The sequence below is a fragment of the Nomascus leucogenys genome, chromosome 4 (genome assembly GCF_006542625.1).
Source record: "Nomascus leucogenys isolate Asia chromosome 4, Asia_NLE_v1, whole genome shotgun sequence".
Taxonomy (NCBI): Eukaryota; Metazoa; Chordata; class Mammalia; order Primates; family Hylobatidae; genus Nomascus; species Nomascus leucogenys.
The window spans coordinates 85,853,616-85,880,479 of NC_044384.1; the positions used below are offsets into that span (position 1 = coordinate 85,853,616).

Genomic DNA, 26,864 nt, shown 5'->3' on the forward strand with positions numbered 1-26,864 from the left:
TGAGCATTAAGTCAATGAACCCAGGGCACCAAAGCGCGACACGCAGTAGGCGCTCAATTAGTGGCGCCTCGCTCTGTACTCCAGGAAGCCCAACCTTCTCCTTGCGCCTCAGTTTCTCCCGACGTCCTTGGTGGCGCCATGGCGCCACACTAGGTACCTTCGGGTTCGACCTCCCGAGCAGCTCTACACGCTGAGGCCCCGCGGCATTTTGCGGCCGAGGGCACCCCTCGGGACTGGCGGGCCCTGGGAACTGCGCCCCGGGCGGGTCCTCGCTCCGACCCCGCCTCGACGGCCCCGCCCCCGCCTCGATGGCCCCGCCCTGTCCCCCTCCCGCTGGAGCCGGACCGGCCCGCGCTCCTTTAAGGCAGCGAACGGGCCGAGAGAAGCGTGTTTCGCCCCCTCCGACGCCACCGAGGTAGCGGCTTCACCTTTAAGGCGGCGCTGGGGCTGCTGGGAAGGCCGGCGGGATGGAGGCGGCGGGACCAGCTCGCGGCTGCGGGTCCGGGTGAAGCGGGAGGCAGCCAGAGCCGGAGCCGGGCCCGAGCACCAAGCGCAGGTCGGCGCGGGCCGATTGGGCCGGGAGACCCGGTCAGGCTCTAAAGCGGGGGAGGAGGCTCCGGGTCGGCCTAGGGGAGGGGGTCGTCGTAGGCGCGGCCTGCGGGAGGATCGGGCCAGCCCTGGTAGGGGGCGCGGTCCCGGGTGGCCCGGGGCGGGGGCGCGGCCTTTTCAGGGGAGGCCGCAGGGCGTTGCGCTGGCCTAGGGGAGGGGTCGTCGTGGGCGTGGCCTAGAAGGACTAGGGGCCGCGTACTCAGCCCCTCTAGCGGGAGGACCTCCGCAGGGTCGGCTCGTCGGGAGGATGGGCTCCGCGGCTTGGCCTGCTTGTTGGGGATGGGGCTGTCCGAGGGGCTGGGCCCGGATCGCCGGAGGGGCCAGGGTCTCCTGCACAGTAGTGAGCCCCCACGTTCCCCATACCTGTCCTGGTTAGGGGGTCCCTGGGGAAACCCGGACACTGAGCCGCCTAAGTCGGCCTAAGCCGGTGGTCTGGGGCCGAAGCACGATCCGGCTGCACCGCATTGCGTCTCCCAGGCCTAGACAAGCCGGGCGCGCCCTCTGTAGGCCAAGCGCGGGCACGGTGCGGGCTGCCGGCTGGGGGACCTGGGCACACGGGAGACTCAGGCGTCCGTGGACCGCCTGTTTACCTAATCCGGGGCGGACGGCGGTGTGGCCCCAGGCCCGGCGCCCGCCTGCCCGCACCCTCGTCCTCACAGACGCCACAACCATGGCCATGATGGTGCTTCCGCGGGAGGAGAAGCTGAGCCAGGATGAGATCGTGCTGGGCACCAAGGCCGTCATCCAGGGACTGGAGACTCTGCGTGGGGAGCATCGTGCCCTGCTGGCTCCTTTGGTTGCGCCTGAGGCGGGCGAAGCCGAGCCTGGCTCGCAGGAGCGCTGCATCCTCCTGCGTCGCTCCCTGGAAGCCATTGAGCTTGGGCTGGGGGAGGCCCAGGTAGGTCAGTCTGGGGTACTGAGGTGGGCGGTCACTGGAGGGATCGAGCCTTCAAGAGGAATCCGGTAATGTAGGAGAAGAATCTGAGCAGGGAACCGTCTGTTTCCTGGAGCCCCATGTTAGGACCCCAGTAAATACCTTTTGAAGAAATTAATGCACTTTGGCGACCCCAGCCCTGCCCTAAGAGACCATGATCACCCTCGCCCCCACGCAGAGCCCTATTTCCGGCTCCCCTCTACCTAAGGGAGACTGCATGGCATATGAGAACAGAAAGAAAATCCTTAAGGAAACACAGCCTCCCACCAATTCACTCTTCTATTCACTCGCCAACAGATGAATTATTGAGTGCCAGCCAGGGTGTTAGGTGGATACGGGGCCCAACAAAATAGACAAGATTCCTGCCCTATTAGAGACAAAAACACACATACAGAAATAATTGGTTGTTACAAATTGTGATGAGTTCTGCAAAGAAAAGAACAAGATTTTATGATCGCTCACAGCAGCGAGTCTTGTCTACTGGTCAGGCAGGACTTCTGTGAGGAAATGACAAACTGAAACCTGAGGGAAGAAATGAACCAGCCTCCAGGAAAGGGAGGCAGGGGAGAAGTTGCATGTGCAAAGGTCCTGGGGTAGGAAAGAGCTTGTGGTGGAGGAACTCGGGGAAGAACTGTGTGACTGGAGCTTCATGGAAGCGAGAGAGGGACAGAAGAGGCCTGGGAAGAAGCCAAGAGCCAGATCATGGCCTGGTTGGTTTGGGTTTTATTCTCAGGAAATCAGAAAGCCTCTGGAGGGCTTTAAGCAGGCAGGCAACACAGTCTGACTTGAGTTTCTAAAAACTCTCTCTGGCTGAGATGTGGAGAATAAACCTCAGTGGGTCGAGGATGGAATCACTCTCCAATGAGTGGTTAGGAAGCCACTGCTGGAATTCAAATGAGAGCTGGTGCTTGGAATTAAGGGGTGGCTATGACGGTGGAGAAAAGGGACCAGTTCTGGATGTTCTGGAGGTAGATCCAGCAAGACCTGGGGGTGGAATAAGGGAGAGAGAGGAAGGCAGCATCACTCCCAGGTTTGTGATTTAAGCAAATTAAGGGAGGAGAGGGCCTTGGTGGATCAGAACTTTGTTTTGGCCCCCTTTAATTGAGGCTGCCAGGATGATATGCAGTTGGAGATGTCCAGGAGCCACTGGGATGTACAAGGAGTTAGACTTGTTTTATTCCCCTCAGAGCTTGGCTGAGCCCCTGCCTGGCATGGGAACCCTGGGGAAGTTGTATCATTTTGGTTTCCTTGTCTCTAAAATAGGGATCATGCCATCTGCTGTGTACACTTCCAGGCTGTTGGGGGAATTTTTTTTTTTTTTAAAGCTAGTGGTTATGGAAACACCTGTCACTTAGGCATTTGCTAACCAACTACAAAGTACAGGGTCTCAGACAGCCTGGCCCTCTGCAAGGACATTCACTCCCTGCCAGTTGGCCGTCAGAGGCAGAGAGGACCACTCAGGGGCCCCATGCCTGGTGGAGCACACGCACTCTCACAGAGGGGGGGAACAGTCTGCACAGAGGGCACGGGCAGCAAGGCCAAGTGTGAAGCTGGAGCAAAGCGGGAGGCGTGACTAGCTGGAGACACCACTGCAGAAATGACCCTGGACCATGAAGGACCGGGAAAGGGTGGAGGCCAGGTGTGGTGGCTCATGCCTGTAATTCCAGCACTTTGGGAGGCCCAGGTGGGAAGACTGCTTAAATCCAGGAGTTCATGAGATCCCGTATCTACAAAAAAAAAAAATTTTTTTTTTTGAGAGTCTCGCTCTGTTGCCCAGGCTGGAGTATAGTGGCACGATCTCAGCTCACTGCAGCCTCTGCCTCTCAGGTTCAAGTGATTCTCCTGCCTCAGCCTCCTGAGTAGCTGGGACTACAGGCACGAGCCACCACACCCAGCTAATTTTTGTATGTTTAGTAGAGATGGGGTTTCACCATGTTGGCCAGGATGGTCTCGATCTTCTGACCTCGTGATCTGCCCGCCTCAGCCTCCTGAAGTGCTAGGATTACAGGCGTGAGCCACCGTGCCTGGCCAAAAAATTTTTTAAATTAGCCAGGTGTGGTGGTGTGCACCTGTAGTCCCAGTTACTCAGGAGGCTGAGGTGGAGGGACCACTTGAGCCTGGAAGATAGAGGCTGCAGTGAGCTGTGACGGTGCCATAGCCCTTTGGCCCAGGTGACAGAGTGAGACATTGTCTCAAATTTATAAAAAAAGAGAGAGAGAGCAAGAAGGGAGGTTGAACCCTAGGCAGGAAGGCAGGAAGAGACTGGAAACTAAGGAAAGGAGTTATAGAGGCTGGGGAGAGGGGTGGGGGTTGAGGCCAAGGCCTTTGGATACTTTTCCTGCCCCTGTGGCTCCTCATGCCCACTGAGCATTTGGGACACATGCCCCTTCCCTACCTGGGAGCTGCAGAAAGGCAGGGGATGCTGTGGCCCCCTCAGCAGAAGTGGGGATGGAGTCTTTGGGTGGCCCTTCAGCCATCTAGCAGAGTTCTGTGGGCAAGCGCTAGCCCTGGGGCAGGGAGCAGTAACCTAGTGGCTGTGGCAGCAGGGGCTTGAGTACAACCCAGGGAGAGACGAAGGAAGGGGCTAGTATCTCAGGGAAAGCACAGCACCCCAACTAGCCCTTTTGGGGTTCTCCTGATCCCAGAAGGAAGGAACTGGGGACTCCCAAGCCTCCTGGGTTTGGGCTTTGCACTATGGTGTGTTTGGGGCCTTGAGGGGATTATCCCTTGACAAGGAGAGAAAAGACCTGCAGCTCCTCACTGTAGGGCCACGCCTGGCCCTTCACTGGGTCCCAGAGCCCAACTAGGCCCAGGCTACAGTCATAGGCGAGGGGGTCGACAGGGCTCTGACCCTTACCTGGGCTGGTTGCACAGGTGATCTTGGCATTGTCGAGCCACCTGGGGGCCGTAGAATCAGAGAAGCAGAAGCTGCGGGCGCAGGTGCGGCGCCTGGTACAGGAGAACCAGTGGCTGCGTGAGGAGCTGGCGGGGACACAGCAGAAGCTGCAGCGCAGTGAGCAGGCCGTGGCCCAGCTCGAGGAGGAGAAGCAGCACCTGCTGTTCATGAGCCAGATCCGAAAGTTGGATGAAGACACCTCCCCTAACGTGAGCTCCTGCCATGGTCACTGTTGCCCAGCAAGGGGGCCTGGGAGCAGGGAGGGGCAGCATGGAGCAGATTCGGCTCCACCCCAGCCCATGGACACCCCGGCTGCCCTGTGCCTCCTTCCCTGACGCTCATCCTGTCTTCCTCCCCAGGAGGAGAAGGGGGACGTCCCCAAAGACACACTGGATGACCTGTTCCCCAATGAGGATGAGCAGAGCCCAGGTACGGATGGGCAGTTGTGGAGTGGGGGAAGGAAAGGTTGTGTGAACTCTTGGTCCTTGGGACCGAGTGGCTGCCATGTTCCTTCCTGCCTCACTTCTGATCATGACATCCTAGTGTATTAGAGCTTCAAGAACGGTTGTACGTGCTGCTGCTTCTCACATCCCCCCAGCTCTGTGGGGAGCAGACATCACAGTTAAGAGCTGTGGAGTCCCAGCCTGGTTTCCAGTGCTGCTCTGCCACTAGCTCCCCTGACCCTTGGGAGAGTTCTCTTCCTCTCCGAGTCACCTCTGAGGGAGGCACATGCAGCCACAATGAGGCCAGTGCCTGCTTTGCTCATGGTACTGGTTATGCATCAGGGCCTCCACACTGTACACAGGGACACAGGCTCAGAGGTTAGGCAAATTGCCCCAGGACACACAGCCTGAAGTACTGGAGCTGGGCCTCTACCCACTCTTTCTATGGGGTAACTAGACCCACTCTATAAATGGGGAAACTGAGAAAGAGTGGTTAGTGACTTGCCCAGTGCCATGTGTCAAGTGGCTCAAAGGTACAGCTGGCATGTGCCATCCCAGCCCAGTGGGCAGATGGTACATCTGACCTCCTGCCCTTGGCCCTGCAGCCCCTAGCCCAGGAGGAGGGGATGTGTCTGGTCAGCATGGGGGCTACGAGATCCCGGCCCGGCTCCGCACCCTGCACAACCTGGTGATCCAATACGCCTCACAGGGCCGCTACGAGGTAGCTGTCCCACTCTGCAAACAGGCACTCGAAGACCTGGAGAAGACGTCAGGCCACGACCACCCTGATGTTGCCACCATGCTGAACATCCTGGCACTGGTCTATCGGTGAGGACTCTCTGGGGGTGCCCAAATTCTTCTGGAAGGCTTCATCCCTGGATCACTAACCCTTGGTGCCTGCTGTGGGCCAGGACTCGTGGCCCACCTGCATGGAGCTGGGCTACAGATGCAAGTAAAACTGTCTAGTGTAAGAGAGAGGCTTGGCCAGAACTGGGGAGGGACTGCACATGAGGACTCCAGGGGTCCTGGGGAGTCCGCACAGCCTCTCCAGGCACCAAGGCTGGAGGAGGGGCTTTGCCAGAAAGTGAGTTTGCCCAAACACAAGAGGGCTAGAAAAGGTTCCCATGGTAAAAAGCCAGCATGAGCAAAGGCACTGGGACCTGGAGAGCGGGACACGCTAAAGGGGCAGCAGGAGAGCCATGTGGCACCCAAGGACACTGGGCACCAGGCAGTCGGTGGGACCCCAGCACCACGCACCCCAGCCAATTGTGAGAAAACTGCCTACAGCCCCTGGAGCTCAGAGAGCAGGAGCTGAGCAGGTCTCCCCACACTCTGGGTCTCACTCTGTCATACTCACTCAGTGAGTACAGGAGTGACCACAGGGATTGCAGACCACTGGGGAGGGCCTTGAGCTGGAGGACAGCCTGACCATGCTCCACCTGCTCCCAGGGATCAGAACAAGTACAAGGAGGCTGCCCACCTGCTCAATGATGCTCTGGCCATCCGGGAGAAAACACTGGGCAAGGACCACCCAGCCGTGAGTGAGGGTTGGGTGGGAGGTGGGGGCTGTGCCCTATCCCCTGCAGGTCCCAGAGTCCTGCAGGGCCTGGGTCACAAAGCTTCCGTTCTCCCACCTCCAGGTGGCTGCGACACTAAACAACCTGGCGGTCCTGTATGGCAAGAGGGGCAAGTACAAGGAGGCTGAGCCGTTGTGCAAGCGGGCACTGGAGATCCGGGAGAAGGTGGGAACAGGCAGGGCTGGGCAGGCCGGGGGTCTGGGAGGCAGGGGCCTGGGCAGCCCTGAGCCCAACCCCTGGCTCCCTCTCCCATCCCAGGTCCTGGGCAAGTTTCACCCAGATGTGGCCAAGCAGCTCAGCAACCTGGCCCTGCTGTGCCAGAACCAGGGCAAAGCCGAGGAGGTGGAATACTACTATCGGCGGGCGCTGGAGATCTATGCTACACGCCTCGGGCCCGATGACCCCAATGTGGCCAAGACCAAGAACAACCTGGTACCTTGGGGCTGGGAGGGGCTGGAGGATGGGAAGGAGGGAAGCAGGGATGAGGTTGGGGAAGGAGAGAAAAAGGCTTGGCTGCATGCATCCTGCTCACTCTCTGGGTCTCCCGCTTCCAGGCTTCCTGCTACCTGAAGCAGGGCAAGTACCAGGATGCAGAGACCCTGTACAAGGAGATCCTCACCCGCGCTCATGAGAAAGAGTTTGGCTCTGTCAATGGTGAGTGCGTGGTCGCCACATGCCTCTAGCCCATCCATCCCAGGCCCGCCCTGCCATCAGCACCCAGGACAAATCCCTCAGCAGGGCAGGCCCTCAGGCTTTGGCCTGGCTGGTCCCCAGCCTCACCCTCAGATGGTGCCCAGCCACCTGTGCTCATGTTTGCACACATGAGCACACACCCAACTCATGTAGCCCCCTTGGCCTGCCAGTGCCTCACACACCTTTGCATCCCCCTTCTCCACTGGCGACTCTTGCTCACCTTGAGGGCCTGCTCCAGCATCCCCCACTCTGGGAAACCACCTCTGGCCCCGGATGGTCAGTCATCTCCTGCTCCTGAGTCCCTTGGAGCCTGGCCAATCATTCAGGCCTAGCACATGTCTTGGGCTGTGGCCTGAGGTGCAAGGGTCTGTTCTGCTCATCTCTTTGTCCAGAAGAGGGTCAGTAATGTTTTGGGTCTTATTCTTGTTCATTCATTCAACGAAGCCCAACTGTGGTCTCCCCTCCCCTGACCCCAGTCCTGTGTCCAGCCCAACAGGTGAGACCTATATGGTAGGCTGGTGACAGTCCCCTTTCTCTCCCCAGGGGACAACAAGCCCATCTGGATGCATGCAGAGGAGCGGGAGGAAAGCAAGGTAGCTCTGTGGGGCAGGCTGGGCGGTTGTCAGGGGAGGCTGGGATGTGCAGAGGGGGGCCTGCTCTCACTTCGTGTGACCATTCTTTCCTCCAGGATAAGCGCCGGGACAGCGCCCCCTATGGGGAATATGGCAGCTGGTACAAGGCCTGTAAAGTAGACAGGTGAGGGGGTCAGGGCTGGGCTGGGGAGCAGGGCACGACAGGGCGGGCTCCACATTCCATACTCTCACCCCCAACACACCCCTCCTCTGCTGCTCATCTGGCAAGGCCCAACTCACAGGTCACCTGTCCCAAGAAGGCTCTGTCTCCTAATTCTCAGCCTAATTCTCTTGCTCCAGGTCTCCCAGCTTTTGGTCCTGGTGACAACATGCCATGAGGGCCCTGGGGTGATTTCCCCAGGACAGAAGAGGCTGGGTGGGCCCAGCACAGGGCTTGACATGGGAGGGAATGGATTCTGGCTACCCCAGAGGTCCATGCTTCTTCAGGGCCCCCTGTGGGCTGGGTGCCAGGATGGGCCCTGGGTCTGGGGGGAACATGGAGTTTGAGACTGTCCCATCCACAGCCCGACAGTCAACACCACCCTGCGCAGCTTGGGGGCCCTGTACCGGCGCCAGGGCAAGCTGGAAGCCGCGCACACGCTAGAGGACTGTGCCAGCCGTAACCGCAAGCAGGTGGGGCTCCATGCAGGAGGGGGTGGGCAGACACCTGTGTGGCCCTGGGTGTGTCCCAGTCACGGCTTGATATCCCTGCCCCTCCCTCAGGGTTTGGACCCTGCAAGCCAGACCAAGGTGGTGGAACTGCTGAAAGATGGCAGTGGCGGGCGGGGAGACCGCCGCGGCAGCCGAGACGTGGCCGGGGGTGCCGGGCCTCGGTCTGAGTCTGACCTCGAGGATGCGGGACCTACAGCTGAGTGGAATGGGGTGAGTTTGGTGGCTGGGCCGGGCCAGGCTGGGAGCCTAGGTGGCCAGCGGGGCCTAGAGACGAGCCTGTCCACCTGCAGGATGGCAGTGGCTCCTTGCGGCGCAGCGGCTCCTTTGGGAAACTCCGGGACGCCCTGAGGCGCAGCAGTGAGATGCTGGTAAAGAAGCTGCAGGGGGGCAGCCCCCAGGAGCCCCCTAACCCCAGGTGAGCCCCCCACCAAGGTGAGCCTCAAGAACCACCCAGCAACCCCGGATGAGCTCCTGACCCAGAGTGTGCCCCACTGACCCCAGGCAACCTCCCTATCCCTCTCAGGCTCCACCACCCACCAGTCTGCTCCCTCCCCAGCCCCACCCTGCTCCCTGCCCCCGTCTCCCCTGAGTTCCTCCTTGGGCAAATCCCAGGCTGTCCTTTTCCCTCAGGATGAAGCGGGCCAGTTCCCTCAACTTCCTCAACAAAAGCGTGGAAGAGCCGACCCAGGTAAGGGCAGGCGGGTGTCTGGGCACTGGGAAGCTGCGGCCGGGGCTGCATGCGCGCTGCCAAGCTTCCCTCCAGCATGCCTCTTCATCCAGCAACAGTTCCTGGCTCTGTCTCAGGCCTACTTTGGGCTGGACAACGGGGAGACACATGAGGGGAACCCAGCCTCTCCTGGGGGTGGACGTGTAAGTGATCAGTGCTAACACAGTCACCGTGGAGATGGGTGGGAGTGTCAGGGCACCAGGGCGTGGCCTTGGGTCAGAACTGCCATTGCCTCTGCCCAGCTCAGGGACTCTGGCTGCCTCTGCCGGGTCAGGCCCCTTCAGGCCAGGGCGGCACAGACTGGCAGCAGCACAGGGCTGAGCCACCTGCCCCCTCTGCCCACAGCCTGGAGGCACAGGTCTCTCTGACAGCCGCACTCTCAGCTCCAGCTCCATGGACCTCTCCCGACGAAGCTCCCTGGTGGGCTAATGCTGAAGGGGCAGCCAGTCACCAGAGCGCCCACCTGGCACACCCCCCTCACCCCAGCCCTGCGCATGGGCCTGCTGCTTGTCCCACCTGTCTCTCCCACAGCCCCTGTCTTTTCTGTTCAATCTCAGGGTAACCTTCTCCCTTGTCATCTCAGCCTGAGCCCTGGAGGCTGGGCCTGCCCACTCCAGCTCGATCCCTTATTTATTCCTTCCAGCAGGGCCCTCTTCCCTAGGTTCGGGGCCAGCAGGAGGTGCCGGCTGGAGTCTCCACCATAGACTCAGTGGCCTGGCCTCCCCAGACCCAAGAACACTAAGCACTCGCCGGCCCTTCGGCACCCTCGCCCTCCCTCCCGACTCAACCCGGCCGTTGCTTCTGTATATAGAGAAATAAGTTATTGGCCGCGCCCCTCCCTTCAGTCCACGGTACTACCCGGGCCTCCCCTCGTCCCTCTTCTAGTGGTACCGCCCAGGCCTTAATCACCCCCATTCCGTGCGGTGGTATCTCCCAGGCTCCACATTCTTGGGAGCGGCGCCTCCCAAGGGGGTCCTGGGACCTTCTCGCGCTCCTCCTGGCCTCTGAGGGATGCGTCCTACCCCCGCCATCGCCCCGTGCCCCAGGACGGGGGCCTTCCCTTAGTCCGTCCTCCCACCGCCGGGCCCTGCCCCGCATCCCGGCCTTATGCACTGCCCCTCCCACCCGGCCCCGCCTAGGCACGGCCAGACCCCGCCCCGGGCACCGCCCACCGAGCCATCCTGCCACGCCTCCTCCCACGCCTGCAGCTTCTCGCGAGGGGCGGCGACGGTTCCCTGGTGGCAGGAGGGGCTCCCCCTGTTGCGGGTGAGGCGGCTGCTATTTTCAGATGTTGCTGTAGTAATAAAGACGGTTTGAATCTGAGCCGGGCTTGTTTTGAGACGGAGGTCGGGGTCCCCCAGCGTCTCTAGACTGGGGTGGAGCCGGGAAGGGTCGTGCGTGAGTGGGGGACAGTGTGTCTCGGTCAACCGCTGTCCGCGCAGCTGGGCCCAGATACTCTGCCCCACCCCGGAATTGTGTGGGGGCCCACAAGTCAGGCTTTCCCTAAAACACTCAGTTGTGGGGTTCTGGAGACCGCGGGCTCTTATGAGCTCTGCTCCTCACAAAGTTTTTGACCTTGAGTGAGTTTCCCGAGACTCAGTTTTTTCATCTATGAAATGCGGGTGATGACACGCGGCTGCGAGTTAGGAGTGCCCAGTACACGAAGAACCCTGGACAAATGAACTTTTACTAGTCTCACTAGAACCCACATTCTCATTTAATGTTCACAACGTGGGTATTGGGAGGGCAAGGATGACTGCCTCCGTCAGACAGATGTGAAACGTGCCAAGCCCAGCCCTAAATTGAGCTTTTTAAACACCGAGTCGCGGTCAGGCTTTCCAGCACTGTCCTCAAGCCTAAGTGCGTCCGGCGTGCAAACTACAAGCCCCAGAAGGCAATGCGCCAGCAGTGATGGGAGTGGGCGCGGAGGCGCGGGCTCCCCGACTACGCCTGCGCAGCGGGGCTGAGTTGGAGAACGTCTCAGACTACAAGTTCCGAGAATCAGCGCGGCGAGGCCTGAGAAGAGACCGTTTGCGCCTGCGCGTCGCGGGCGGGGCCTCTGGGGCGGAGTGGCCACCATCTTGGAACGGGAGGCGGAGCAGAGCCGACTGGGAGCGACCGAGCGGGCCGCCGCCGCCGCCATGAACCCCGAATAGTGAGTGAGCCCCGCCCGCGCCGTCCAGCGCAGCCTCGATCCCGAATACAGGGCCGTACGCTTACCGGGGTTGTCTAGCCCGTGTCAGGACTGTGCGGCGTCCCCACATCCGGGTCCCTCTTCCGCTGACCTCCCCCCCCCACATCCGGGTTCTGCCCCTCCCCCCAGGGGCCCCGGGACCCCGGCTCAACACCCCGACCCTTCGCACCCGGGGCCCAGACGTGGCGACCTCGAGGGATAGCTCTTGGAGCCCGAGACACCGGTCCTACCAGGCCTTATCGGTCAGATGACCCCGCAGTCCCGGTCACTTCAGGCCTCAGTTTCCCCACCTGCTGCTTGACAAGTGTCCCGCAGTTTTGGAGCCCGTCTTGATAGTTTCTGGTCTCGGGTTCAGGCTCGGGCCCTTTAGGTCGGGCAGTGAATCCCTCTATCCTCTTTCTCCTGAAGCCCGGCTCCTGGGGCCGGCCCAGAAGCTAGCCAACTACGCGGGAGGCCCCGAAGCGCCGCTTGGGTCGCGTCTCCCGCAGGTCCTTTCTTCCGGGGCTGCCTCCTACCCTTTGCCTGGGTCGCGCTGTCCTGTCGCTCCCGGCGGTCCGTCCTTTCCCGCCCTCTCCTCGCTTTTGCTCAGGCCCCCAACGCCACCGTCACACCCCTTCCCTTGGCTGTCACACTGCCTGTGAAGTTTAGATGAATATGGAATTTGCTCTCCCCCTTCCAGTGGGATTCTCTGGTCCTCAAACTCTCCTCACTGTTGGTCACTCCCCCTGCGGGTAGGTGGCCCACATCTCATGCCCAGGACTAATAGTTTTCCCCAAGTATCAGTTATCTTCTTCCTCTTCTGCCACTTCCTTTTTCTCCTCCACATCCAGGTCTCAGATTTCCTTGGGGAAGGGTGAAGCTCTGAGCTGGATTGGGAGGGGAACAGAGAAGGGAACCAGCAGGCTCTCGAAGGGACTTTGGAGTCTGACAAACCTGGTTTGAGTCTTAAAGCGATAAACTGTGTAAGTTAGGGCAAGTCACTTCCCTTCTCTGGCCTCTGGTTTCCTCATTAGTTGACAGTGACAAAACTGACTTCATTGAACTGTTGTGAAGATTAAATGAGATGATGCATTTAAAGTACTTCACACAGGGTCCGTCCACAGGTTGGAACTCAATAATATTAAATGTGATTACCTTTTACCTTTTTTTTTTTTTTTTGAGACAGGGTCTCTCTCTGTCACCCAGGCTGGAGTGCAGTGGTGCGATCATGGCTCACTGCAGTCTCCAGCTCTTGGGCTGAAGCAGTCCTCCTGCCTTGTCCTCCTGAGTAGCTGGGAATACAGAGGCACACCACCGCACCTGGCACATTTTAAAATTTTTTGTAAAGACAGGGTCTCGATATGTTTCCCAGCCTGATCTCAAACTCCTGGGCTTAAATGATCCTCGTGCCTCGGGCTCCCAAAGTGTTGGGATTACAGGTGTCAGCCACTGCACCCAGCCTCAAGTGCAATTTTCATTGCAACTTGACCACCTCTTCCTGGTGACTTTATAACAGGTTTTTTGTTGTTGTTGTTGTTGTTGTCTCCAAAGAGATGGGGTTGGCCGGGTGCGGTGGCTCACGCCTGTAATCCCAGCAATTTGGGAGGCCGAGGCGAGTGGATCACGAGGTCAGGAGATCGAGACCATCCTGGCCAACATGGTGAAACCCTGTCTCTACTAAAAATACAAAAATTAGCCAGGCATGGTGGCGCGTGCCTGTAATCCCAGCTACTCTGGAGGGTGAGACAGGAGAATCGCTTGAACCAGGGAGTTGGAGGTTGCAGTGAGCCGAGATCGTGCCACTGCACTCCAGCCTGGTGACAGAGTGAGACTCCGTCTCAAAAAAACAAAAGAAAAGAGAGACGGGGTCATGCTGCATCACCCAGGCTGGTCATGCACTCCTAGGCTCCAGGGATCCTCCTGCTTCAGCCTCCGCAGTAGCTGGGACCACAGGCACACACCACAGCACCTGGCCATCAAGTCTCTTTACGTGGGTTTTCCACTTAATAGGTTCTAGACTGGGCCCTGGCTTCTAATTCTGGGGCCTCCTCTGCCAAGCCAGGCACACCACAGGGCATGTACTGGGGATTCCCTAAATAGCCCCTACTGGACCAAACCATGAAGTCTCAGAAATCAGAGTAGGATACCCAGCTCTGTTGCCTTGGCAGGTCACATGCCTCTCTGTGTCTTGATTTCTTTCTCCATAAAGTGAGAATTTAGACTCAGCAAGCTGAGAGCCCTTTGGGCTAGCTGTTTGTGGAGGGAGGCATCAGCCCTCCCTGACCGGGACTGGTGGGAAGATCTGGTGAGCACCATAGTATTCTAAACCAAGGGATGGCCAGGTGTAGTGGCTTACCCCTGTAATCCCAGCACTTTCAGAGGCCAAGGCAGGTGAATCAATTGAACCCGTGAGTTTGAGACCAGCCTGGTCAACATAGTGAGACCCCATCTCTACAAAAAATGAAAAGATTAGCCAGGGGCCAGGTGTGGTGGCCCACACCTGTAATCCCAGCACTTTGGGAGGCCAAGGCAAGTGGATCACCTGAGGTCAGGAGTTCGAGACCAGCCTGGCCAACATGGTGAAACCCTGTCTCTACTAAAAATACAAAACTTAGCCGGGCATGGTGGCAGGTGCCTGTAATCCCAGCTACTCGGGAGGCCGAGGCAGGAGAATTGCTTGAACCCGGCAGGCGGAGGTTGCAGTGAGCCAAGATCGTGCCATTGCACTCCAGCCTGGGCAACAAGAGTGAAACTCGGTCTCAAAAAAAAAAAAAAAAAAAGATTAGTTAGAAGTGGTGGTGGATGTGGACACCTGAAGTCCCAGCTACTCGGGAGGCTGAGGTGGGAAGATCACTTTGAGCCCGCGAGGCAGAGGCTGCAATGAGCCGTGATCACTTCAGTGCACTGTAGCCTGGGTGACAGAGTGAGACCTTATTGCTAAAAAAAAAATAAAAATAAACCAAGGGATGCCTCATGGGGTGGGGGAATCCTGTAATTGTGACTCCAGGATGATGGTAGGTGGGCTCCCTGCCTCCCTTCACGCCTTCCCATCTTCTCTCTCCAGTGACTACCTGTTTAAGCTGCTTTTGATTGGCGACTCAGGCGTGGGCAAGTCGTGCCTGCTCCTGCGGTTTGCTGTGAGTAAGAAGCCTCCCATACCATCCACCTGGGGTCCTGACTGGCAGCTGGGGGGAGAAGGGACAACCCAGAGCACAGTAGTTTCAAGATCTGGGAACCAGGGGTGAAGCTGTAAGACCTGCCACCAGCACATCTGCCCTGAACAAGACAGGGCTGGCCAGCTGAGTGCTGGGAATTGGGGCTTGGTGGTTCGGAGACCCAGCTGGGGCAGGCAGCTGGAGGGAGGCTCTCCAAGTGGGCCTCACCTCATTCACTCCCATCATTTCACTGGCCCCTGAACTTCCAGGATGACACATACACAGAGAGCTACATCAGCACCATCGGGGTGGACTTCAAGATCCGAACCATTGAGCTGGATGGCAAAACTATCAAACTTCAGATCGTGAGTGTCGCTCTTCCCAAAATCCCCGGTACAGAGGTATCCGCCTTGGAGGGAAGGGACTCTGGGACTCTGGACCTCAGCTGACCTGCTCCTCTGCCTCCTGTCTCCTAGTGGGACACAGCGGGCCAGGAACGGTTCCGGACCATCACTTCCAGCTACTACCGGGGGGCTCATGGCATCATCGTGGTGTATGACGTCACTGACCAGGTACTCCTGGACTAGCCATCCTCAGCTTGGCCTCCTTAGCCTTAGGTCTTTGACTCTTCTTTTTCCTCCTTCCATCCTCTCTTTCCTGATGCTTCCTGGAAAGGACACTGTATTTGTCTGCTTGCAGGAACTAATTAGGAAAAAGAAAAAAAATAGGTGACTGTACTTGGACTCATTTCACAAGGAGGGAAACAGCCACAGAAATGGATCCTCCGAAGGCCCTGCTGCAGGTTCTGGCAGGACAAGGCCTCACACCTTCCCTCCCCGCCAAGCCAAACTTGCCACCTTATTGTAGACCTTCTGGGCACCTGTGTGTTGTGGGAGTTTAGTCAGGCAGTTGGCTGCTGTGCTGGGCCTGTGGCTTCCTGTGTGAAGACACGGTGCAGGGGGACAATTAGAGGGCCTTAGACAAAGAAGTGGGGAAGCTTGAGATGTGGGCCCAATGCGAGCAGAGATCCAGAAGCTCTGCCTCCAGCAGCAGCGTTAGAACCATGTGACTGGCAGTGGTGGTAGCAAGAGCTGGAAATGGTTCCATGAAACCTTATAGTTTACAGAACCTGGCCCAGCCCTCAGATTGCCTCTGATGCTCAGAAGAGGTCTGTGTTCTCATCGCACAGGTAAGGAGTTGGGCTCAGGATGGTGAGGTGACTTGCCGAGGGTCCTTCAGCTAGTCCGGTGGCAGAGGCAGAAAGCCTGGATGGCTCATTCCACCTGCTTTGTTTTTTTCTACCGAATGTTGTTGCTTAACAGGGCCAAGCCCTGGAGATAAGGAGAAGCTTAAATCAGCTGTGGGCCGGGAAGAGTCCCTGTCTGAGGAGCAGCCGGGCTCTAGCTCACCAGGGACTCGATGTCCCCAGCTCTGGACGAGCTGTGAGGAAGCTACATACCACCTAGAGAGGTTACCAAGGCCCACCTGACTGCCATATATCCAGTGACCTTATTTCAGCAGATTGACCTCTCGTGGCTTTGGACACTGTTCTCTTCTCTCTCCTTGAAAAGTGGACCGTCCCCAGCTCCTCAGTCTCCTGCAGCACTCGATTCTCTATTGTCAGTGTCTATTTGCTGGTCTGTCCAGTGCTGCCTCCCATCATCCTGTGTTTGGTGCTTCTCCACTGCCCTGGACTCTCCTCCTTACTCTTGTGCATGGCTCTGGCCACTCTGTGGTTTGCTTCTGCCTTGTGTTCTGTGATTTCCTCCATCTTAACAGCCGTGGCTGTGGCGTCCCTCCTCTGTCCATGTCTACGCTGGCACTTTGTGTCTGTATTAATCCTGATCTTCATGATCTTCTCTAGTAAACTAAATGGTGGGGTTTGTGTTTTCTAGATGAGGAAACTTGCTTGAAAAGGTGTTAAGTAACTTGCCGCTGGTCTCACAGGAAGGGCAAAGCCAGTTTTGGAGGACTCTTAGCTTTTGAGCACACCCTTTCCCACCCTCAAGCAGCCTCTGCAGAACTCAGATGTCCAGCGCTGGCCTATCTCTCCCCAAACCAGTGCCTCCATCCCCATTTTTAATATTTTTATTTATTTTAAGACGTGGGGTCTCACTCTGTCACCCAGACTGCAGTGCAGTGGTGTGATCATAGCTCATTGTAACCTCAACCTCCTGGGCTTAAGGGATCCTCCTGCCTCAGCCTCCTAAGTCACTGGGACTATAGACACATCACCATGCCCCAGCTGCATCCCCATCTTTGTGACACAATCCTTGTCAGCCTGACCAGAAAACTCTTCCCTCCCCCATCCAGTCAGTCTCAAGTCCCCTCTATTACCTCCCCATCATCTTTCTCAAATCTGTCCCCTCATAATAATAGCAGTGATGAAGATAATAGCAGCTCTTGCCAATTAAGCACTTGTTATGAGACAAGCCTGCATTCATTCTCTTCATGCTCACAATCAGCCCTTCTGGGAGGTACTGTTTATAGAAATGAGGAAACTGAGGCTCAGAGTGGTCAGGTGACATACCTGGGGTCACACAGTAAATGGCTGAGCCAGGCCTTCAGCAGCGGTGGTCTGACCAAATCCTGTGTGCTTCCCTGGCTCGGTGCACGTTCTCTTCCCTGGGTTATTCCAACCATTCGCAGTTGGTCTCTATCTTGCTAGTCTGATCTGGCCTCTGCCTCCTGTCAAGACTAGCATAGGTGTGATTCTGTTGCTTCTGGCCTAAGAAACGCCCACTGGCTCCTGGTCTAAGTCTAAGACTTAGCCAGGCTAAGACAGTCTGTGCTCTGGCCTCTCCCCAATCCCCCCTCTTTCCTCCCCGCTTCTCCCTTCCCCTTTCTCCTCCCCCCTCCCCATTCCCCTCCCCCTCTCCCCTCCCTGTTGGGTGTCTGCATCCCAGCAACATTCCATTTCCTCCCATTCCCCAGAGACACCATGCCCCTCCCATTCAGTGACCTGGCACATGCTGGCTCCCCAGCTGGCACCTCTCCTGCACAAGGCCAGTTATCACCTGCAGGCTTAGGTCCACTGTTGCTCCCACCTCAAGCAGAGGTGGTCTGGGGGCTCCCCAGCCCCTGCCTTCTAACCTGTTTTGCCCTTGTGTGTGGCCTGGTCTATTCATCTAGTGTCCCGTGAACATGTTAGGGCCGGGCCCAAGTGTGATTTCCCCCTTTGTCCCCAGCACTTAGCACAGGACCCAACTTGGAACATGGCAGGAGGTCTAAGTTTGAGCCCGTGTGATATCACCAGGCCTCTGGCTCCTAAGGAGGAAAAGTGGCCCTAGCTTGAGCACTTTCCTGAAAGTCCTGCCTTTGTGTGTGGGGTAGGGGCGCAAGCTGCTGGGAGAGTCTGAAGCCGAGTAATGAGGCTGTTGGTGCCAAAAGTAGGATGAATTTTAGGCTGTTCCCAGGATTCTTGTCTCCCCACAGGCCAGGGCCGCCTCTGAGAGGACCCTCGACCTTCTGTGCTCCAAGGCTTCAAACCTCAAAGGGATTTTCAGGCCACGGTGGGAATTGTGACTTGCGGACCTGTTACTCTCTGTTCCTGTCTCCCTTCCGCCCTCTCTTTGCTTCTCACATGTGGTTAGGCCTGCAAGTGTCTCAGGGAGAGAGACAGCTGCAGGGAGCAGAGCTGGCAGGCCCAAGTTGGGGCAGCTGTTGAGGTGTTGGGGCAGTTGGCAGGCTGCTGGGGCTGTTCGGGGTCTTGGATGGAGGAGGGCAAGGAGGAAGGTTCAGCCTGGAGCAGAGGGCCTCCTCTACATCCCTGAACCCAGGACTCAAGGCACCCGGAGCTGTACTGTTCCCCTCAGAGAAGGTCTTGTTCTCCGGGCCTGGGGTAGGGGTGACAGGAGCAAAACAACTTTGGCCCCTGGCCCCCTTTAGGAGTCCTACGCCAACGTGAAGCAGTGGCTGCAGGAGATTGACCGCTATGCCAGCGAGAACGTCAATAAGCTCCTGGTGGGCAACAAGAGCGACCTCACCACCAAGAAGGTGGTGGACAACACCACAGCCAAGGTAGCAGATGGGCCGGTCTGCCCAGGGTGGGGGCACTGGGGCCTGCTGCCCCTCACCCTGCTCTCCCCTCCTCTCCTCTCCCTTGTCAGGAGTTTGCAGACTCTCTGGGCATCCCCTTCTTGGAGACGAGTGCCAAGAATGCCACCAATGTCGAGCAGGCGTTCATGACCATGGCTGCTGAAATCAAAAAGCGGATGGGGCCTGGAGCAGCGTCTGGGGGCGAGCGGCCCAATCTCAAGATCGACAGCACCCCTGTAAAGCCGGCTGGCGGTGGCTGTTGCTAGGAGGGGCACATGGAGTGGGACAAGAGGGGGCACCTTCTCCAGATGATGTCCCCGGAGGGGGCAGGAGGTGCCTCCCTCTCCCTCTCCTGGGGCATTTGAGTCTGTGGCTTTGGGGTGTCCTGGGCTCCCCATCTCCCTCTGGCCCATCTGCCTGCTGCCCTGAGCCCCAGTTCTGTCAGGGTCCCTAAGGGAGGACACTCAGGACCTGTGGCCAGGCAGGGCGGAGGCCTGCTCTGCTGCTGCCTCTAGGTGACTTTCCAAGATGCCCCCCTACACACCTTTCTTTGGAACGAGGGCTCTTCTGTCGGTCTCCCTCCCACCCCCATGTATGCTGCACTGGGTTTCTCTCCTCCTCCTTCCTGCTGTCCTGCCCAAGAGCTGAGGGTCTCCCCGGCCTCTACTGCCCTGGCTGCAGTCAGTGCCCAGAGCCAGGAGTGTGGCCAGGGGATCCAGGACCTGGGATCCAGCGCCCTGGGCTGGACCTCAGGACAGGCATGGAGGCCACAGGGGCCCAGCAGCCCACCCTTTCCTCTCCCCACCGCCTCCTCTCCCCTCCCACACTCCCAGCTCGAGCCGTCCAGCTGCGGTGGGGTCTGAGTATATCTAGGGCGGGTGGGCGGGTAGCAGCGCTGGGCCTGTGTCTTGAGCCTGGAGGGAGTCTGCTTCTGCCGCCCTCTGCCCTGCCAGAGACAGACCCATGCGCTGCCTGCCCACCATGCCCCTTTGTCCCCATGTGAGGTGGAGGCGGAAGGCCCACCGTGCCAGAGGCTGGGCACCAGCCTTAACCCTCACTCTGCTAGCACCTCCTCCCTTTCCCCGAGGCAGCACATCTGGCTCACTCTCCCCTCGGTCTCTGGAGCCCACCAGGGAAGGCCCCCATCCCCTGCCGCTACTTCTCTGGGGAATGTGGGTTCCATCCAGGGTTGGGGGCCTCTCTGCTCACCCACTCTGCACCCAGGATCCTAGTCCCCTGCCCTCTGGCACAGCTGCTTCCTGCAAGAAAGCAAGTCTTCGGTCTCCCTGAGAAGCCATGTCCCTTGTGCTGTCTCTTGCCTGTCCCACCTGTGCCCTGCCCTCCAGCTTGTATTTAAGTCCCTGGGCTGCCCCTTGGGGTGCCCCCCGCTCCCAGGTTCCCCTCTGGTGTCATGTCAGGCATTTTGCAAGGAAAAGCCACTTGGGGAAAGATGGAAAAGGACAAAAAAAATTAATAAATTTCCATTGGCCCTCGGGTGAGCTGAGGGTTTTTGCAAGGAAGTTGTGTGGTGGCCAAGTGTGGTCTGTGGTCTAAGCCCAGCCTTGGGGTGGGGGGATGGAACTGGAACCCTGGGCTTGGTGGGGTGCACGGGGGTCCTGGCTTGGTTTCTGTGTCCTAAGGCTGCTGGCGAAAGCCCTTGACCCCGTTTCCTGGGGCCAGGAAAGCTGCTTGTGCTTCTGTGGTCTGTCCCCAAGGGCCCAGCACCGTTCTGTCAGGGAAAGAGGCGGGCGGCCTTCAGCTCATACCTGCCGTGACCTCGCCAACTCCCGCGGGGCACACGGCAGAGGTGTGGGGTCGGGCAGCCGATGAGAGGGCCTCCACTGCACCTGGCCCGACCTCCTTCAGCGCCCCCCAAAACCCCGCTGCCCCCATTCAGCCCCTGTCCTGGCTTCACTGTGTGTCCCAGCCAGGTGCTTCTGCCGCCTCCGACAGTGACAAGTGCCTCGCACTTCAGCCTCTGCCCTGAGCGCCCGCCCGAGGGGGCCGAGTGCGACCGTGCTGGTGGCTGGAGTGCCTAGGGGTGCGGGGTGCTGGGGGGCGGCCGCGTCTATGCTGTCCGGAGGGTGAACGGCCGCGAGCTCGTCGGGGCTGGGGGTGGCGCCCGAGCCGGGCGGGCAGACGAGGGGCGCGCGGAGACCCAGCCCCGCCCGAGGCCGCTCGAGCGGCGGCCCCGCCCCCGGCTCCGCCCCGCCGGCTTCGCGGGCTGGAGAGCGAGGGAGCCGCGGGCGAGGGATCGCAGGATGAGCGATCGGGGCCCGGGCAGCCGGCAGCGGACGCGCCCCCCGAGCCCACCGGCCCGCGCCCCGCGCCCCCCACGGCCCCGCGGTCCCGGTCCCGGCCGCATCACCCACCTCCCCCGAGCCGCACGGGCCATGCCCGGCCGGCCCTAAGCGCGGGCCGGGGGGCGTCCCCTTGCGCCCGGGCCCCGCGCTGGCGCCCCCCGGGCCGCCGCCCGGCGCGGGGGCCATGGCGTTCACCTTCGCCGCGTTCTGCTACATGCTCACCCTGGTGCTGTGCGCCTCCCTCATCTTCTTTGTCATCTGGCACGTAAGGCCGGGCTGGGGCTGGGGGCGGGGTGGGGGGCAGGGGCCACGCGGAGCTGGAGGGACCCAGGGCGGGTGGTCTCAGAGCCCAGGGGAAACTTGCTATCCCCCAGCCGTCGGCTTGTCGGCTTCGCCCCTATTAACACCCCCATGGTCGGCTTTCTTCCTGGGGCCCCCCTTCCTCCGCCGCCCCCGCCTGTCTGTGTGTATGTCAGTCGGTCCCTGACCCCCTCCTCTGCCCTCGTCCTCTGCCCCATGCAGCCCGTGAGGTGGGGAGTGGAATTTCTGGAATTTTTGCTCCTTTATCTTCTTCTACGTCCCCCCCCCCCACACCATCCAGCCGCCTCCATTAGTCCGTCGGGCAGTTTGTCTGTCTGCTGCCCCCCCCCTCCTTTGTGGGTTTTTCCAGCCAGAGTGATGGAGCTGGTTGCTATGGCAACTGCATCTGTTTACAGGACCCACAGATCTCAGAGCCCATTAACCCTTTGCCTTCCCCGCCCCCTCCCTGACCAAGCAGCAGTTGGCTCTCATCAGCTCCCAGAGACCTAGCCCCCACCACCGGCTCACCTTGGGTTTCCCTACCCCTCCTGTTGGGGGCTTCCCAGCCCCCCAGGTTTCCTCTCCATTTTCCAGCTTCCCTCCTCTTCCTGTTCCCCTTCCCCTTTGTCTCACATACCCCTTGGTCTGTCCCTCACCCTGGCCTAGCCTCACACCTGGTTCTTCAAAATGTCCATTCCTTATCCTGCATCCGACCCATTGCTTCCCCCAGGCTCCCTCCTCCTCCCCTCCCAGCCCCTCTCCTCCAGGGCCTCCTCTGCCTGGCTCCCTTCCCCTCACTACAGAACTATCAATCAGCCTCCAGCTGGTTGTTGGGGGGCCCCTCGCCCCACTTTACTGCCCTCCCTCCCCACCCCCACCCAAACCCCGTGCCTGTCTCTGTAACAGTCTGCCCAGCTCGGCCCTGGCCGGCTCAGCTCAGCATCCTCTGCTCACACCTCCCGCGCACACCTCCCTGATTGTCATTCCCTTTCGGGGGGTCCTCTTATCCCTCCCTCGATCCCATTTCCCATAGCCCTTCCCTCCTTCCTCCCGGTGCCTCACCTGCTTCTTTCCCGGGCTCCCCACTTCCTCTCTCCTTTCTCTTCCTGGGACCTGCCGCCTGCTCCATGGTTCCCCCTGCGCTCCCTTTGCCATCCCCTGACACCTTGCTCTTTGACATCGGGATTCCATAGACTGACTGAACACCTACTGTGTGAGGAGTGAGCCCCCACAGGCACCTCAGCACTGTCACTCCCTGGCCTGGCTCTGCTCTCTCTCTGGGTCTTGGTTGCTTTGTGTTTCCCCCCCTCCCCCGCACCCCGAGTTACTCTATTTTTCTTTCTGTGGGGTAGGGGCAGGAGGGCTAGGGTTCTAAGGATTGGAGGGAGCTGGCGGCCACAGGCTAGGGAATGCAGAGCTGACCAGCTCCTGGGAGAAGGGCTCCTGGAATTCAAGAAGCCCCTTTTTGGGGCCTTCCCCACCCAGGGCCTTCCCACAGCCCCTGTAGGGTCCCTGTCCTCAGGGGATTCTCAGCAGTTTATCCACCACGCCTGCATTGATGCTTCCCAAAGATCAGGCTCTGGGTGGCTTTGAGGGGGTCAAGGATGAATAAAACCCAGACTTTGCCCTTGTGGAGTACTCAGGCTAGGAGGAAAGGCCCAAGCTTTGAAGAAATGTCTTTGTTCATTCAACAGATATTGATTGAGCACCTGTGTGAGGTACTCTTGTCCACTCAGCCATTTAGCTGGACAATCTTAGCAAGTCATTTGTCCCGAGTCTGGTTCCTCGCCGGCAAACTGGGCCTGTGCACATCAGAGCGCCTAGTGCGGTCTGCTGGGTGGTAGGGGGATAGGAGGTGTGGTCCTCAGTCCACAGCTGCTAAGAACTAGACTCTTACAGGGCAGGACCCCAGATCCCACTTCAGACCCTCAGCCCAGGCCCCAGTGTTCCTAGGCAACCCTGGCGGTGAGTGACGCGTGTCAGCTGTCACCATGGGGGATTGTTTGTTCCGGGGGGGCTGAGTCAGCGCCAAGCAGGCTGGGGGGTGGGAGGCGCGACGCCCGCCGCCTGCTGGTGGTGCCAGCTCTGGGGCACAGACGGCACCCTTCTGCTCCCTGTGGACCCTGTTGCTGTGCGTGCCAAGCGGCGGCTGCCCAGAGTCAATGGGGAGCTGGGCAGGGGCGGGGGTGATCCAGATGGCCCCAGCTCCCTCCAGGAAGTCCATGTTCTTTCTCTCTGAGCCGTCTGGGGTCTGGGATGCGTGGGGGTGGTGGGCCTGCTGCCTCATCCTGGGGCTGGAGCTGACGGGAGGGGACCCCAGCAGGCTCCTCTGCCAGCCCATTTCCCCCAAGTCACCTGTCAGCTCCTTCCAGGCCCATCCCATCATCCCCTCAAACACTTGCTCCCCTGGAGAGTTTCCACCCATGAGGACACTGTCTGTCAGACACCCCAACACCTGAAGCCACCTTAGACTTCTGCCTTCACTTCTCGGCCATTTGAACCCTCTGGAGTCTGGCTCCTAAAGAGCTGTAGAATCCCATACATGCCTTCCATCTCCACTACAACTCTCCTCACTCAGACCACCATCAGCCCTGCCCCTAACCCTCCAAACCGTCCCCTTGCTGGTCTGGCCTGAGTATGACACAGTGGTTAGGAATTTTAACTCTGGAGTCACACTGGGTTAGAATCCACTAACCAGCCGTGTGGCCCTGGACAAGTCACTTAACCTTCCCCAGTTTCCTCATCTGCAAAACAGACATGAAAATGAAACTAGTACCTAAGTCATTAGGTTGTAAGAATTAAATGAGTTAATCCACATACCGGCCAGCAGAAGCACCACTTAGATCTCAGCTGTGACTGTCATTGAGCTCAGATTTCCTGCCCCACCAATCCTGAGACGTGGACCAATCCTAAGACATGGACCTGACCACCCCACTCTGCTGCTGTGTACTCTTCAATGCCTCCCCCCAATATTTTTGTGTTAAAGTCCAAAATCCTGGTCTGGCCTCGCAGGGCACCCATGTCTGGCTCTGCTGAACTCTCCAACTCCTCTTCCACCACTCTCTTTTCTTCCTGCTCGCTGCGCTGTCATGCCAGCCCCATGAAACCCACAGCCTCCAGAATGTCTCCTGACCTTTCACCCCTCTGCCATTGCACCTTCTACTGCTTGGACTGCATTTCCCCCATTTGCTCACCAACACCTACTCCGAGTCGAGCCTGAACTCCCTCACCCCCCACACAGGGTTAAGCGCCCACCTCAGGTCCTCCCTGTACCCCAAACCCTGATCACCTGGAAGGTAGAGTGATCATCCCTCTGGTCCTGGGTTCCTCCCGGGCAGGTGCTGCATCCCAGGCCTCTGGAGCCCCAGTGCTCCGCACAGGGCCTGAGACCTGGCAGGACAGACACGAGGCCATGTCTTGGGATGTTTTGGAAGGGGGTGTAGTGGACATGGGCCTGAACTGGGCATCCAGACGCTAGGGTTCCCTTCTGGACTGTTGTAATGACCTTGGACCAGGCCCTGCCCCTCCCTGGGCCTCGGTTTCTCCACCTTTGCAACAAGCTCCACCTGGCTGGTCCTCTTCAGTAAACTATCCCATAGAAGGACTTGAGGGGAGGACATAAGCTGCTGCCCCAACCCTGACGGGCACACGCCCCTCCCCCAGATCATAGCCTTTGATGAGCTGCGGACCGACTTCAAGAACCCCATCGACCAGGGGAACCCTGCGCGGGCAGTAAGTGATACATGTGCTGTGCCGAGGTGTGTCCGTCCGTCTGTCTTTCCATCTGTCGTGAGCTGGGGGTGGGAGACGGGAAGACGGGGGTACCCCCTTCCTCTCTGTCTCCGCCCCCAGCAAACACCTGGCGCGGGCTCAGGGCTGAGTTCCTCCTGGCGGGGCGGTGGTTGCCAGGCTCTGGGCCGTTGCCATGGAGACGCGGGTGAAGGCCCCTCCATGGTGACGGTCTCCATGGGGACGGCGCGGCCGGGAAGCAGCCGCGCCGACAGTGCCGCAGAGACCGCTCTGGCGCCCCCTGGCGGCCACATGCGGGGCGGTGGGAGCTGATCCAGTACCTGCTTCTCCGCCTCCCCCATCGCGGCCTTTTCCTTCCCCCAACAGCGCGAGCGTTTAAAAAACATCGAACGCATCTGCTGCCTCCTGAGGAAGGTCAGTGTCAGGGCTGGGGGCAGGAGGCTCCTAGCCCAGCGCTGCCCCCACTGTCTGTGGCCCAGAACCAGGCCTTCCCCTGCTTTGGGCCTGTTTGATCCACTCTACTTGGGAGGGAGTGGGAAGCCAGAGGCCTTTTAATCCCCAGAGGTCACAGTGGGTGGGCACCTCCCAAACCCCAGCTCCTCTCTGTGCCCTTGAAGCCTGGGTCTGTCATAGCACCAGGCTGCTGACCTCTCACCCTCACTCCCCCAGCTGGTGGTCCCAGAATATTCCATCCACGGCCTCTTCTGTCTGATGTTTCTGTGTGCAGCAGAGTGGGTGACCCTGGGCCTCAACATCCCCCTCCTCTTCTACCACCTCTGGAGGTGAGGGTAGCAGCTGCCTTGGGGAGGCTGAGTTGGGGAACACGGGCAGGATGGGGGTGGGAGCCCTGATGGCAGACACTCAAGCCCCTGTCTGCCTCAGGTACTTCCACCGTCCTGCAGATGGCTCTGAGGTCATGTATGATGCGGTCTCCATCATGAATGCTGACATTCTCAACTACTGCCAGAAGGAGTCCTGGTGCAAACTTGCCTTCTACCTGCTCTCCTTCTTCTATTACCTGTACAGGTGAGGCCTTGCCCACGGCAGTCAGAACTCAGGGAAGGGATGTCCCAGCATCATGCTTCCAATCCCAAGTTCCTGCTTTTTGCCCTTGAGGACTGAGGGCAGCCCGGGGTGTGGCCAGGTGGGCATCTGGGTGGCTGTGTGTGTGCAGGGCTAGGCTCACTGGCTCATCTTCCCACAGTATGGTTTATACGTTGGTGAGTTTCTAAGGGGGAAGCCGGCCAGGGAGCGAGCCCAGAATGGACCGGACGCCTGTGCACCCCCAGCCCTGCCCCTTGGCCGCAGAGGCCTCAGCCCTGGGGAGGGAGGGGGCACTGGTGCCCCCAGCCTCTCCAACCCCCAAACTGCTGCTGCGGGGAACCACCCCCCCCCCCGCCTTCACAGCCCTCCCCCTTGGACTAGAGCGGCTGGGCAGAGCTCGAAACAGGGGCAGGGGCTCCTCTGCCAGCCTGTGAGCATGGCAGTCATTCCTGGAAGGGGCAGGACCTCCAAACTTGTCCATTTCGGGGGAAACTTGGGCCCTGCCAAGGGGCAGAGCTTGACCCTGGAAATTCTGGGCCACCCCCTCCACCCCCACCCTGAGGCTCCCCCTGCAGGTGGGGGGGTACCCGCACCGGGAATGAGCAGGCTCAGCAGGGGGGCAGCCCCACCCCTAGTCTGCCCTCCCCTCTCCCCTAGGCTCTTTCTCCAGCCCTGTCTCCATCTGCCCCAACCCCAGCCCACCTTGTCTCTTGGACCTATTTTCTATGTCGCCTGGAGGAGTCCGGCACCCCCTCCCCGGCCATTTGTGACAAAATATGAATAAACTACTGCAAATATGTGGGCCCCGGTTCTGCTCCTGGAAAGCTTGAAGAGGAGATGGGGGCTGATTACAGGGACTGTATAGGGGGCAGCCCTAAGCTGAATCCCCAGCCTGGCTTGTCTCACCCCACTAGCCCA

At 59.4% G+C, this 26,864-nt stretch overlaps 3 protein-coding genes across 6 annotated transcripts; all 3 read left to right on the forward strand.

The window, feature by feature from the left end:
- The first annotated feature begins 310 nt into the window (after positions 1-310).
- On the forward strand, positions 311-10,506 carry KLC2 (kinesin light chain 2). 4 transcript variants are annotated; one of them, XM_030811252.1, is made up of 16 exons: positions 311-415; positions 1,232-1,507; positions 4,418-4,648; positions 4,799-4,868; positions 5,488-5,710; positions 6,332-6,419; positions 6,523-6,624; positions 6,718-6,891; positions 7,014-7,113; positions 7,696-7,745; positions 7,841-7,908; positions 8,309-8,417; positions 8,508-8,666; positions 8,747-8,871; positions 9,087-9,144; positions 9,529-10,506. In XM_030811252.1, the coding sequence occupies exons 2-16, from the start codon at positions 1,280-1,282 to the stop codon at positions 9,610-9,612; spliced, it is 1,869 nt and encodes a 622-aa protein (XP_030667112.1). In that variant the 5' UTR covers positions 311-415; positions 1,232-1,279; the 3' UTR covers positions 9,613-10,506. The 4 variants fall into 4 exon arrangements, with proteins under 4 accessions (XP_030667112.1, XP_030667110.1, XP_030667111.1 ...); XM_030811250.1 differs by having other exon boundaries at positions 394-556; XM_030811251.1 differs by having other exon boundaries at positions 394-556; positions 1,269-1,507.
- A 676-nt stretch (positions 10,507-11,182) lies between these two features.
- On the forward strand, positions 11,183-20,069 carry RAB1B (RAB1B, member RAS oncogene family). The gene is made up of 6 exons (XM_003274228.4): positions 11,183-11,338; positions 14,421-14,493; positions 14,781-14,876; positions 14,988-15,083; positions 18,400-18,531; positions 18,621-20,069. Exons 1-6 carry the CDS (start codon positions 11,325-11,327, stop codon positions 18,813-18,815), a joined length of 606 nt encoding a protein of 201 aa, XP_003274276.1. The 5' UTR covers positions 11,183-11,324; the 3' UTR covers positions 18,816-20,069.
- Positions 20,070-20,735: 666 nt separating this feature from the next.
- Positions 20,736-26,748, forward strand: CNIH2 (cornichon family AMPA receptor auxiliary protein 2). Its single transcript, XM_030811254.1, has 6 exons — positions 20,736-21,117; positions 24,816-24,884; positions 25,269-25,316; positions 25,572-25,684; positions 25,785-25,928; positions 26,107-26,748. Exons 1-6 carry the CDS (start codon positions 21,037-21,039, stop codon positions 26,132-26,134), a joined length of 483 nt encoding a protein of 160 aa, XP_030667114.1. The 5' UTR covers positions 20,736-21,036; the 3' UTR covers positions 26,135-26,748.
- Positions 26,749-26,864: the final 116 nt, after the last annotated feature.

Coding starts and splice junctions, on each gene's coding strand:
- KLC2 (XM_030811252.1), top strand. CDS start 1,280: ATGGCCATGATGGTGCTTCCGCGGGAGGAGAAGCTGAGCCAGGATGAG. Junction 1,508..4,417: donor TTGGGCTGGGGGAGGCCCAG/GTAGGTCAGTCT, acceptor CTGGTTGCACAG/GTGATCTTGGCATTGTCGAG. Junction 5,711..6,331: donor ATCCTGGCACTGGTCTATCG/GTGAGGACTCTC, acceptor ACCTGCTCCCAG/GGATCAGAACAAGTACAAGG.
- RAB1B (XM_003274228.4), top strand. Junction 14,877..14,987: donor AAACTATCAAACTTCAGATC/GTGAGTGTCGCT, acceptor CCTGTCTCCTAG/TGGGACACAGCGGGCCAGGA. Junction 15,084..18,399: donor TGTATGACGTCACTGACCAG/GTACTCCTGGAC, acceptor GGCCCCCTTTAG/GAGTCCTACGCCAACGTGAA.
- CNIH2 (XM_030811254.1), top strand. CDS start 21,037: ATGGCGTTCACCTTCGCCGCGTTCTGCTACATGCTCACCCTGGTGCTG. Junction 25,317..25,571: donor TCTGCTGCCTCCTGAGGAAG/GTCAGTGTCAGG, acceptor TCACTCCCCCAG/CTGGTGGTCCCAGAATATTC. Junction 25,929..26,106: donor TTCTTCTATTACCTGTACAG/GTGAGGCCTTGC, acceptor ATCTTCCCACAG/TATGGTTTATACGTTGGTGA.